Source organism: Oncorhynchus gorbuscha, linkage group LG16 (genome assembly GCF_021184085.1).
Source record: "Oncorhynchus gorbuscha isolate QuinsamMale2020 ecotype Even-year linkage group LG16, OgorEven_v1.0, whole genome shotgun sequence".
Lineage (NCBI taxonomy): Eukaryota > Metazoa > Chordata > Actinopteri > Salmoniformes > Salmonidae > Oncorhynchus > Oncorhynchus gorbuscha.
This window is the reverse complement of record NC_060188.1, coordinates 75,771,275-75,783,855: the sequence shown is the minus strand read 5'-3', so window position 1 is coordinate 75,783,855 and position 12,581 is coordinate 75,771,275. Positions and strand designations below refer to the sequence as shown.

General features: G+C 40.7%; 1 protein-coding gene across 1 annotated transcript; it reads left to right on the top strand.

The window, feature by feature from the left end:
- Positions 1–289: 289 nt before the first annotated feature.
- On the top strand, positions 290–9,673 carry LOC123999967 (autism susceptibility gene 2 protein homolog). Its single transcript, XM_046306026.1, has 12 exons — positions 290–487; positions 620–849; positions 1,713–1,763; positions 1,984–2,079; positions 2,203–2,256; positions 2,345–2,374; positions 2,474–2,545; positions 2,730–2,868; positions 6,988–7,059; positions 7,596–7,679; positions 7,773–8,004; positions 8,183–9,673. The coding sequence occupies exons 1-12, from the start codon at positions 418–420 to the stop codon at positions 9,204–9,206; spliced, it is 2,154 nt and encodes a 717-aa protein (XP_046161982.1). The 5' UTR covers positions 290–417; the 3' UTR covers positions 9,207–9,673.
- The last annotated feature ends 2,908 nt before the right edge of the window (positions 9,674–12,581 follow it).

Sequence of the window (12,581 nt, the reverse complement as noted above, 5' to 3'; positions counted from 1 at the left end):
CAGACCCTCTCACCACCACCCCACCTCCTGCTGTGTGTGTGAAGAAGGAGAGGACGTCCCCTCACAACCCGACCATGCCAACTCTGCCAGGGAAAAGCCTATCCCAGGTCAAGAGAGAACCATTGTCACATCACCAGGGTCATCCCTTGTACATTGGTCTCCACAACAGGTAGGACATGGCATTGACCGACCTTGTTCAAACCATTTAATAATACTATATCCTAGAGGAGGTTGATATTTATTTACAACTTTTCCTTCCTCTCCACAGCAGTATAGAGGGGTCCCACAAGCGAACCCTCCCCCCCATCCCCCCACTTCGGGCGCCATTCTTCTCCCTTGCCAGCCCTCCCCCTGTCCATCTCAGAGCTGTCCGCACCCCACTTCTTCCTGCCAGGTCACGGGCATCGCCACCCTGCCATGTTCACTAGTCCTGCGGGATTAGCAACCAGCGGTATTGTAGGACGGTCCACTCGAGCAGGCTGCTCAGGTAAGTGGCATGAACAGTAAATGAGATGTATGTAATGTACAACAAGTGTAGGTTGTGAGAAAGGGTGAGAAAAGAACAGTAGTCATCATAGAGTATGACCTTTAACCTCACCTCTTTCCCCCCCCACAACAGAGCACGACCTGCTTCGCCAGGAACTGAACAACCATTTCCTGGCACAGACTGCAGTTAGAGGGGCAGGCTCTGAGCCACCTCTACTGAGGGCAGAATTCCACCAGCACACACACCAGCACCAACATCAGCACCAACACCAGCTCACCTTCTCACCCTACCCCAACGGGTTGCCTCCTCCACCAGGCATCGTCTCTACACCCCCAAATATGGGTCACACAGCTGCCCTAAATGTAAGTCCAGCACATGGCCATTACAAACCTCTTCATATGAGTTCATGTTATTATCAAATCCCACATTCATTGTAAAGAACATTTTAGGTCACCCAGAAACCAGAGAGTTTTGAGTGCTTTGTTTTTGCTGTTTTGCAAACTCATCTTCTTAATAGTGTAGCCTCAGGCTCAGCATCTGCCTCCTGTACTCTGGGGAAAACCCTGTGTGTGTGATAGTTTCACATCTCAAATATCACACAGAAATATCAGATACAGTCCCCAAGAGATACAGTTTTGCTTTCAGATCCATTTACACTCCACTAAAATGTTTTTTTTACACCCACCCGGGAACATTTTGAAATATTCCAGCATAGGAAAAAAATGATGTATGATCCCTGAAATGGTTGGCTGTTCCACTGGCAGTTGGTAAAGACAGTGTAAATGGATCTCATGGCTGTTTTGACACACCAAAACCCTGCTGTCAGGACAAATGACTGTGCCGCAGCAGAAGGAATGAGGTCATTAGTGCTTTTGATCGTGGGTAATTGCTCATGGATGCTTGTGCCGGCCTTGGCAGGGCTTCAGTTAAGGCTTAAGCAGCTGAGATATGGAAACTCTGAACATAGCCATCTGAAGTGTGTACATGCATCTGTTAAACAGTCAATGAGCTGAGATGAATGCACCGTGCTGTGCAGTCGTTGGCATGCATAGCTTCCTGGCACTTTGTGTAATGTGAGGTGTAGAACAGGACGGTCATGGTTAATGTTTTATATTTTTTATAATAATTTGTAGCATTTTTACATTTGTTTCTTCTTTGTGTACGCTTATATTATTGTCTAATATTGTTCATATTGCTGACGTGTTCTCACAAAATTGTCTTTCAGTTGGAAAAGTACTCAGCAAAACTGGAAAACCCTTACCTAAGACATCAACATGTAAGTTAAAGTACTGTTTTCAAAAAGATGGCAATATGTTCCTTTGGATTACCATCAAAGGCATTATTATGTATCATATTCTGGTTCTCAAAGAAATGAAGCTATATGCCATTTACTCACAGATCTACTCTGGGCGTACAAAGTGTTTGTTTAATCTTTTGTTTCCCCTGACGTTCCACTTCATTCATTCTCATCTTAACCTGTGTGTGGTCTTGCCCAGTTCTACCCCTCCTACCCCCCAGTGATGCCAGCCCTGCACCCCCACTCAGGACCCCCAGGACCTTTCAGCTCTCTGCAAGGAGCCTTCCAGCCTAAGGTCCATACCACATCACTCCCTCTGTCTGTGTGTCTGTCTGACTGTCTGTCTGTCTGTCTGTCTCCTTTATGGCCTTGTTAACCACATAATAATCTAATCATGTGACTTAACATCCCTCCCTAGTCTATGGATGTAGTGACACGGCCAGAAGTCCCTCTACTACCAAAGGACCCACGGGTAGGCCTCTTCTCTATCCATTAAGTTATGAATAAAACACTGTAGTAAAGGCTCAGATATTAACCCTCTGTTCTCCCTCTGTTCACAGATAGCTGATCCATTCAGATCATCAGCTAGGGTAAGAATATGCCATTCGCTGTCATTCTGTAAGCTTGTCGACAGAATTCTAGCCCTTGGGTTTAAGACTAATCAAATGATTGTCCTTCTATTCTTGCAGAAGGTTGGCAAATGGTGTCTAATGCATGGCCAGATCGCATGGCAGATTCATCACCACCAGCAGAGAATGAAGGTGCACAAGATGCATTCATTAATTTACAAAATGCATTAATTATTTTCCAAAAACGGTAATCAGTGAAGTAATGCTTTCTGTGTCCTCCCATCTCAGCAACCCCTTCACCTCTCAATCTCTATTAAGCTTTTAATCCCTCTCTCTGTCCATCACTCTCCTCCCCACTTTATCTATCTATCTTTAGCAGAACATGCACTTTGATCCACATCAGCTGAATATGAGCAGGGTGAAGCTGGACCTGTTTAGTCGGCCAGCTGCACCAGGTCTTCCTCCTGGACTATCCTATGGCCATGACATGGCCCGACCTTTCCTGTCCTCCTCAGGTTAGCCAGCCTACTCCATGTCCTATTCATTACCATGTTAAATGAGGATGTATGTGCAGTTATGATTATATTGTACGGTTATGATGATATTGTACAGTTATGGTTTTATTGTACAGTTAAGATGATATTGTACGGTTATGGTTATATTGTATGGTTATGATGGTATTGTACAGTTATGGTTATATTGTACAGTTATGGTTATATTGTACGGTTATGATGGTATTGTACAGTTATGGTGATATTGTACGGTTATGATGGTATTGTACAGTTATGGTTATATTGTACGGTTATGATGGTATTGTATGGTTATGATGGTATTGTACAGTTATGGTTTTATTGTACAGTTAAGGTGATATTGTACGGTTATGGTTATATTGTATGGTTATGATGGTATTGTACAGTTATGGTTATATTGTACAGTTATGGTTATATTGTACGGTTATGATGGTATTGTACAGTGATGGTTATATTGTACGGTTATGATGGTATTGTACAGTTATGGTTATATTGTACAGTTATGGTTATATTGTACAGTTATGGTTATATTGTGCTCTGGATATGATGGTATTGTAAATGACTTAAATGTAAATGTATGTAAATGTTATGATGGTATTGTACAGTTATGGTGATATTGTACGGTTATGATGGTATTGTACAGTTATGGTTATATTGTACGGTTATGGTTATATTGTACGGTTATGATGGTATTGTACAGTTATGGTTATATTGTACGGTTATGGTTATATTGTACAGTTATGGTTATATTGTACAGTTATGGTTATATTGTACAGTTATGGTGATATTGTACGGTTATGATGGTATTGTACAGTTATGATGGTATTGTACGGTTATGATGGTATTGTACAGTTATGGTTATATTGTACGGTTATGATGGTATTGTACAGTTATGGTTATATTGTACAGTTATGGTTATATTGTACGGTTATGATGGTATTGTACAGTTATGGTGATATTGTACGGTTATGATGGTATTGTACAGTTATGGTTATATTGTACGGTTATGATGGTATTGTACGGTTATGATGGTATTGTACAGTTATGGTTATATTGTACAGTTATGGTTATATTGTACAGTTATGGTTATATTGTACGGTTATGGTTATATTGTACGGTTATGGTTATATTGTACAGTTATGGTTATATTGTACGGTTATGATGGTATTGTACAGTTATGGTTATATTGTACGGTTATGGTTATATTGTACGGTTATGATGGTATTGTACAGTTATGGTTATATTGTACAGTTATGGTTATATTGTACGGTTATGATGGTATTGTACAGTTATGGTTATATTGTACGGTTATGATGGTATTGTACAGTTATGGTTATATTGTACAGTTATGGTTATATTGTACGGTTATGATGGTATTGTACAGTTATGGTTATATTGTACGGTTATGATGGTATTGTACAGTTATGGTTATATTGTACAGTTATGGTTATATTGTACGGTTATGGTTATATTGTATGGTTATGATGGTATTGTACAGTTATGGTTATATTGTACAGTTATGGTTATATTGTACGGTTATGATGGTATTGTACAGTTATGGTGATATTGTACGGTTATGATGGTATTGTACAGTTATGGTTATATTGTATGGTTATGATGGTATTGTATGGTTATGATGGTATTGTACAGTTATGGTTATATTGTACGGTTATGATGGTATTGTACAGTTATGGTTATATTGTACAGTTATGGTTATATTGTACAGTTATGGTTATATTGTGCTCTGGATAAGAGCGTCTGCTAAATGACTTAAATGTAAATGTATGTAAATGTTATGATGGTATTGTACAGTTATGGTGATATTGTACGGTTATGATGGTATTGTACAGTTATGGTTATATTGTACGGTTATGGTTATATTGTACGGTTATGATGGTATTGTACAGTTATGGTTATATTGTACGGTTATGGTTATATTGTACAGTTATGGTTATATTGTACAGTTATGGTTATATTGTACGGTTATGATGGTATTGTACAGTTATGGTTATATTGTACAGTTATGGTTATATTGTACGGTTATGATGGTATTGTACAGTTATGATGGTATATTGTACAGTTATGGTGATATTGTACGGTTATGATGGTATTGTACAGTTATGATGGTTATGGTTATATTGTACGGTTATGATGATATTGTACAGTTATGGTTATTTGTACAGTTATGGTATTGTACAGTTATGGTTATATTGTACGGTTATGATGGTATTGTACAGTTATGGTTATATTGTACAGTTATGGTTATATTGTACAGTTATGGTTATATTGTACGTTATGGTTATATTGATTATGGTATTTGTACAGTTATGGTACAGTTATGGTTATATTGTACGGTTATGATGGTATTGTACAGTTATGGTTATATTGTACGTTATGGTTATATTGATGTTATGATGGTATTGTACAGTTATGGTTATATTGTACAGTTATGATGGTTATATTGTACAGTTATGATTATATTGTACAGTTATGGTTATATTGTACGGTTATGATGGTATTGTACAGTTATGGTTATATTGTACAGTTATGGTTATGATGGTATTGTACAGTTATGGTTATGATTATGATGGTATTGTACAGTTATGGTTATATTGTACAGTTATGGTTATATTATGGTTATATTGTATGGTTATGATGGTATTGTACAGTTATGGTTATATTGTACAGTTATGGTTATATTGTACGGTTATGATGGTATTGTACAGTTATGGTTATATTGTACAGTTATGGTTATATTGTATGATGGTATTGGTTTATGATGGTATTGTATGGTTATAGTTATGGTTATATTGTACAGTTATGGTTATATTGTGCTCTGGATAAGAGCGTCTGCTAAATGTTATATGTATGTAAATGTTATGATGGTATTGTACAGTTATGGTGATATTGTACGGTTATAGTTATGGTGTATTGTATGTTATGGTTATATTGTACGGTTATGATGGTATTGTACAGTTATGGTTATATTGTACGGTTATGATGGTATTGTACAGTTATGGTTATATTGTACAGTTATGGTGATATTGTACGGTTATGATGGTATTGTACAGTTATGATGGTATTGTACGGTTATGATGATATTGTACAGTTATGGTTATATTGTACGGTTATGATGGTATTGTACAGTTATGGTTATATTGTACAGTTATGGTTATATTGTACAGTTATGGTTATATTGTACGGTTATGATGGTATTGTACAGTTATGGTGATATTGTACGGTTATGATGGTATTGTACAGTTATGGTTATATTGTACGGTTATGATGGTATTGTACAGTTATGGTTATATTGTACGGTTATGATGGTATTGTACAGTTATGGTTATATTGTACAGTTATGGTTATATTGTACGGTTATGATGGTATTGTACAGTTATGGTTATATTGTACGGTTATGGTTATATTGTACGGTTATGATGGTATTGTACAGTTATGGTTATATTGTACGGTTATGGTTATATTGTACGGTTATGATGGTATTGTACAGTTATGGTTATATTGTACGGTTATGATGGTATTGTACAGTTATGGTTATATTGTACAGTTATGGTTATATTGTACGGTTATGATGGTATTGTACAGTTATGGTTATATTGTACGGTTATGGTTATATTGTACGGTTATGATGGTATTGTACAGTTATGGTTATATTGTACGGTTATGGTTATATTGTACGGTTATGATGGTATTGTACAGTTATGGTTATATTGTACGGTTATGATGGTATTGTACAGTTATGGTTATATTGTACAGTTATGGTTATATTGTACGGTTATGATGGTATTGTACAGTTATGGTTATATTGTACAGTTATGGTTTTATTGTATGGTTATGATGGTATTGTACAGTTATGGTTATATTGTACGGTTATGATGGTATTGTACAGTTATGGTTATATTGTACGGTTATGATGGTATTGTACAGTTATGGTTATATTGTACGGTTATGATATTGTACAATTATGGTGATATTGTTACGGTCATGGGAACAACAGCTTTTATTGGTTCCTTAGCTCCTTTATGTCCCTGTATGCCCATGTTAGTGTGGTTGATTCGCTCACTAGTGTACCTTCTCCCTCTACAGGTCATTTGTCTGCATCACCATTCAATGCCCCCACTCATCACGGCCACTATCAACATGCTAGCCACCTTACTGGTAAGAGCCATAGGCTGCTGGTGCAGCGTCAAAATAATGAACGCAGAGACTCTGGGTTCGCGCCCAGGCTCTGTCATAACCGGCTGCGACCGGGAGGTCCATGGAGGCGACGCACAATTGGCCTAGCGTTGTCGGGGTTAGGGAGGGCTTGGCCGGTAGGGATATCCTTGTCTCATCGCGCACCAGCAACTCCTGTGGCGGGCCGGGCGCAGTGCACGCCAACCGAGGTTGACAGGTGCACGGTGTTTCCTCCGACACATTGGTGCGGCTGGCTTCCGGGTTGGATGCGTGCTGTGTTAAGAATCATTGCGGCTTGGTTGGGTTGTGTATCGGAGGACGCATGACCTTCAACCTTCGTCTCTCCCGAGCCCGTACGGGAGTTGTAGCGATGAGACAAGATAGTAGCTACTAAACAATTGGATACCACGGAATTGGGGAGAAAAGGGTGTAAAATAAATCAAATTAAAAATAAATAATGATGTATGAAGTACAAGACAACAGCCATTAAGAGGTGCTCCTCTTGTGATGCTCCTCAGATCCATTTGATCGAGCTAGTCACTATGGAAACCTTGGACAACTGGCAACTAATGCATTTGGCGGCCTGGGTGCCCCATCTCTTGGTAGGTTTTCGCTCTCAGATAGTTAATGCAACCTACTGTTTCAACTCAATTGGTGAACTGATTGATTTTATTGAAATTACATAAATCTTTTAGGCCCAGGCAGCCCGTTTGGTGACAGGCAGGGCCATGGGTTGCCAGGTTTTGTCAGCCACCCTCAGGAAGCCTGGAACCGCCTGCAACGAATGCCCCCCTCCTTCCCCACGCCTCCAGCACAGTCCAGGCCTGCTGATGTGGCCCGCAAGCTCACAGTCCAGAGCATTGAGAGGGAAAGGGAAGCTAAGAAAAGGGATCACTCTGCTACCAAGGAGGAGTCAGAGAGAGACGGGTGTGTGACAGCCCTAGCGCAGAGATGGCATTTCCCAACCTGAAAGGCCTTCAAAGTTGTGATTTTATATTTTGAAACAGCATCTAACATTCAAAGAATTGCCTATTTTTCCAACCACATAGAGGCTAGATATCATATTTCCCAGCTGTTAACCTCCGCACCTCTGTCCTCTCCATAGAAATTCTCTGGAAAGAAGCCATCAATCCACCCACACATCCTCAGGCTTTCAGATTAGTAATCTGATTAGAAGCAGCAGCCCAGAAAGGAAGAGGAGTAGCCCAGATCAGGGTCGTCGTCAGGCTGAGAGGGACGGCACCTCGCTGGGGAGAGTCCAGGTGAAGCAGAGCTCCTCTCCAGCGCTGGAGGTGCAGGATAGGGGATCCTCAAACCCTTATAACACAGTGAAGAATCACCAATCCAGTGAGAGCACACAAACCCTGAAGGGACCTTTAAACATAAAGCAGGAACACAGAGATGAGCCAGAGGTTATGGCTGGGCCACTAGAAATGACCCTCTTACTCCCACCAGGCCACTCTCAGGCTCCACACCCCTCATCAAGGCACAGCCACTTCCCTGTCGCAGGCATGCTTCAGAGCAGCCATCTACCTCACTCTCTACCACTCTCCATGAGCCCCATGCACCCAGTGAGCAGCCTCAGTGCAATGGAGCGTGCCCGTGTCCAGCCCTTCATGGGGGTCGGTTCACTAGCCACAGGTCGAGACCACTGTGTGCCCCTTCACCTCTCGGGCCCCTGGGATCCACTACGAGACCCCTACAGAGGTCTGTACCTGCAGAGCCAGCAGGTACATACGACCTATGACCCTGAGAAAGGCCACAGACAGCGGGAGCAACACCCCCACCCACAGCCGCACCTACAGGACAGTCACCGACAGGCAGAGGAGAGGGCCAGGTTGCACCAGCTCCAGGGGTCTCCCATGGAGGGCCACCTAGCACACACACCCTCCTTTACGTCCTCCCTGGGTGGGGTGATGTACCCCAGGCTCAGCCCCTCAGCTCCACACAGTGGCCATCTGAACAGGACTCCTCCTACTGCTACTCTCAGTGCCCCACCTCCTCTGGTGCCCACCTCCACCACATCCCCTGGCATACCTTCCACTCCTCGAAAGACCACACCCACCAGTGCCCCACCCTCTGGGGACCCAACCCCATCCTACAATCCTAAAGAGGTGGAGGCACAGTAGCATGGAAGTCTCTCAGATATAAGAGACAAGACTCTATACAGTACACACTCAACTTGACGACTTTATGTAAAAATAGTATATTGTAGATTATATGTTAATAAATAACAAGTTTAAGTAGTGAGTCTGCATAGAAACGGTTGAATAAGTTGAGTAACTATTGCTTGATAATGTTATTTGATAGTAATATATGAGTATTTTGTAAGATTTATATTCCCTCTCTGTGTACAGAAATAGATTTTATGAATTTGTACATTTGTGTAATTAATGCATTACCTTTGTTTAATACACATGTATTACACATTATTTATCAATAGGTAAAACTGACAAAATATGTTCTCCTCTTGATTGATAGTTTTTAGGTTAATGTAACTTTGTTTCTTACCTGAAAATGACTTTCACTTTGTGGAAATATTCACATAACCTGTCATTTGTTTCTATAAAGAATGTCTATTTAAACAAAAATGGAATTACTTGGCAATTCATTGTCTTATTTTCACTTGCATTTGCTGTACTCCTTAAATTATCATAATTGTTCTATTTTTTAGTATTATAGTATAATTTATCATAGCATGAGCTTGAATGTACATTGGGGTCCGAATTTATTGACACCCTTGATAAAGATGAGCAAAAATGACTGTATAAAATAAATATAAATTGATATGTAGGTATGGAGTTCTTTTCTGCTTATGCATTCTAATTTCTACACCAAACCCACCAATGGTGTGCCTGGCCAAACTGCTCCATTTTCATGTCATCTGACCAAAGCACGGGTTCCAATCCAAGTGCCAATGCCGTTTAGCAAACTCCGGGCATTTACATTTGTTGGACAGCATGAAAATAGAGCTCTTTGGCCAGGCACTCCAGTGGAGCCGAAATGAGAATGCATGAACACAAAAGAACCCCATACCTACTGCAAAACATAGTGGTGGATCTTTGATTTTATGGGGCATTTTTGCTTCCACTGTCCTGGGGTCGTTGTTAAGGTCAACTGCATCATAAACTTTACCCAGTACCAGGACATTTTAGCCAAAAACATGGTTGCCTCTGCCAGGAGGCTGAAACTTGGCACAAGTAGACGGCCATCTCAATCTCCAGGCTTGAAACTTGAAAATCTGTAGTTTTAATTAAGGCCAGGCACCACAGACAAAAATTGTGATTTTGCTTCCATCTGTCAATTTTCATATTTTGGGATCTTTGACAACCTTAACTTCAATACCTTCATAAAATTTACAAATAAATTGGCAATAATGTATATAAATAACTCCGTCAACACCTACCATAAATGTCGTTCTTGATAGCATGTTTTATGTAGAAGTTTTCAAAACTTTCCATGTTGAATCATATACAGTGGGGCAAAAAAGTATTTAGTCAGCCACCGATTGTGCAAGTTCTCCCACTTAAAAAGATGAGAGGCCTGTAATTTTCATCATAGGTACACTTCAACTATGACATACAAAATGAGGGAAAGGAATCCAGAAAATCACATTGTAGGATTTGTAATGAATTTATTTGCAAATTATGGTGGAAAATAAGTATTTGGTCACCTACAAACAAGCAAGAGTTCTGGCTCTCACAGACCTGTAACTTCTTCTTTAAGAGGCTCCTCTGTCCTCCACTCGTTACCTGTATTAATGGCACCTGTTTGAACTTGTTATCAGTATAAAAGACACCTGTCCACAACCTCAAACAGTCACACTCCAAACTCCACTATGGCCAAGACCAAAGAGCTGAGATAGACGGGTCAGTGACAGCCCTAGCGCAGAGATGGCATCAAAGGACACCAGAAACAAAATTGTAGACCTGCACCAGGATGGGAAGACTGAATCTGCAATAGGTAAGCAGCTTGGTTTTAAGAAATCAACTGTGGGAGCAATTATTAGGAAATGGAAGACATACAAGACCACTGATACTCTCCCTCGATCTGGGGCTCCACGCAAGATCTCACCCCGTGGGGTCAAAATGATCACAAGAACGGTGAGCAAAAATCCCAGGAAAAATCCCAGAACCTAGTGAATGAATTGCAGAGAGCTGGGACCAAAGTAACAAAGCCTACCATCAGTAATGCACTACGCTGCCAGGGACTCAAATCCTGCAGTGCCAGACGTGTCCCCCTGCTTAAGCCAGTACATGTCCAGGCCCGTCTGAAGTTTGCTAGAGAGCATTTGGATGATCCAGAAGAAGATTGGGAGAATGTCATATGGTCAGATGAAACCAAAATAGCATGGGGGTGGAAACATCCTGCTTTGGCACTGTTTTTCTGCAAAGGGACCAGGATGACTGATCTGTGTAAAGGAAATAATGAATGGGGCCATGTATTGTGAGATTTTGAGTGAAAACCTCCTTCCATCAGCAAGGGCATTGAAGATGAAACGTGGCTGGGTCTTTCAGCATGACAATGATCCCAAACACACCGCCCGGGCAACGAAGGAGTGGCTTCGTAAGAAGCATTTCAAGGTCCTGGAGTGGCCTAGCCAGTCTCCAGATCTCAACCCCATTGTCACGACCCCGGGTCGAAGTAATGTGTGTTTGTCTTCATTTATTTGGTCAGGCCAGGGTGTGACATGGGTTATTGTGGTGCGTTTTTGTCATGGGGTTTTTGTGGGGTGTCTAGCATAGTCTATGGCTGCCTGAGGCGGTTCTCAATCAGAGTCAGGTGATTATCGTTGTCTCTGATTGGGAACCATATTTAGGCAGCCATATTCTTTGAGTATTTCGTGGGTGATTGTTCCTGTCTCTGTGTTAGTGTTCACCAGATAGGCTGTATAGGTTTTCACGTTCCGTTTGTTGTTTTGTATTGTTTGTGTTTTTTCGACTATTAAAGATGTATCGAACTCACCACGCTGCATTTTGGTCCTACTCTCATTCGACGGAAGAAAACCATAACACCCATAGAAAATCTTTGGAGGGAGTTGAAAGTCTGTGTTGCCCAGCAACAGCCCAAAAACATCACTGCTCTAGAGGAGATCTGCATGGAGGAATGGGCCAAAATGCCAGCAACAGTGTGTATAAACCTTGTGAGGAATTACAGAAAACGTTTGACCTCTGTCATTGCCAACAAAGGGTATATAACAAAGTATTGAGATAAACTTTTGTTATTGACTAAATACTTATTTTCCACAATAATTTGCAAATAAATTCATAAAAAATCCTACAATGTGATTTATTTTTTATTTTACTAGGCAAGTCAGTTAAGAACAAATTCTTATTTTCAATGACGGCCTAGGAACAGTGGGTTAACTGCCTGTTCAGGGGCAGAACGACAGATTTTGTACCTTGTCAGCTCGGGGATTTGAACTTGCAACCTTTCGGTTACTAGTCCAATGCTCTAACCTCTAGGCTACCCTGGATATTTGAGGAAATAACATATTCCTTGTT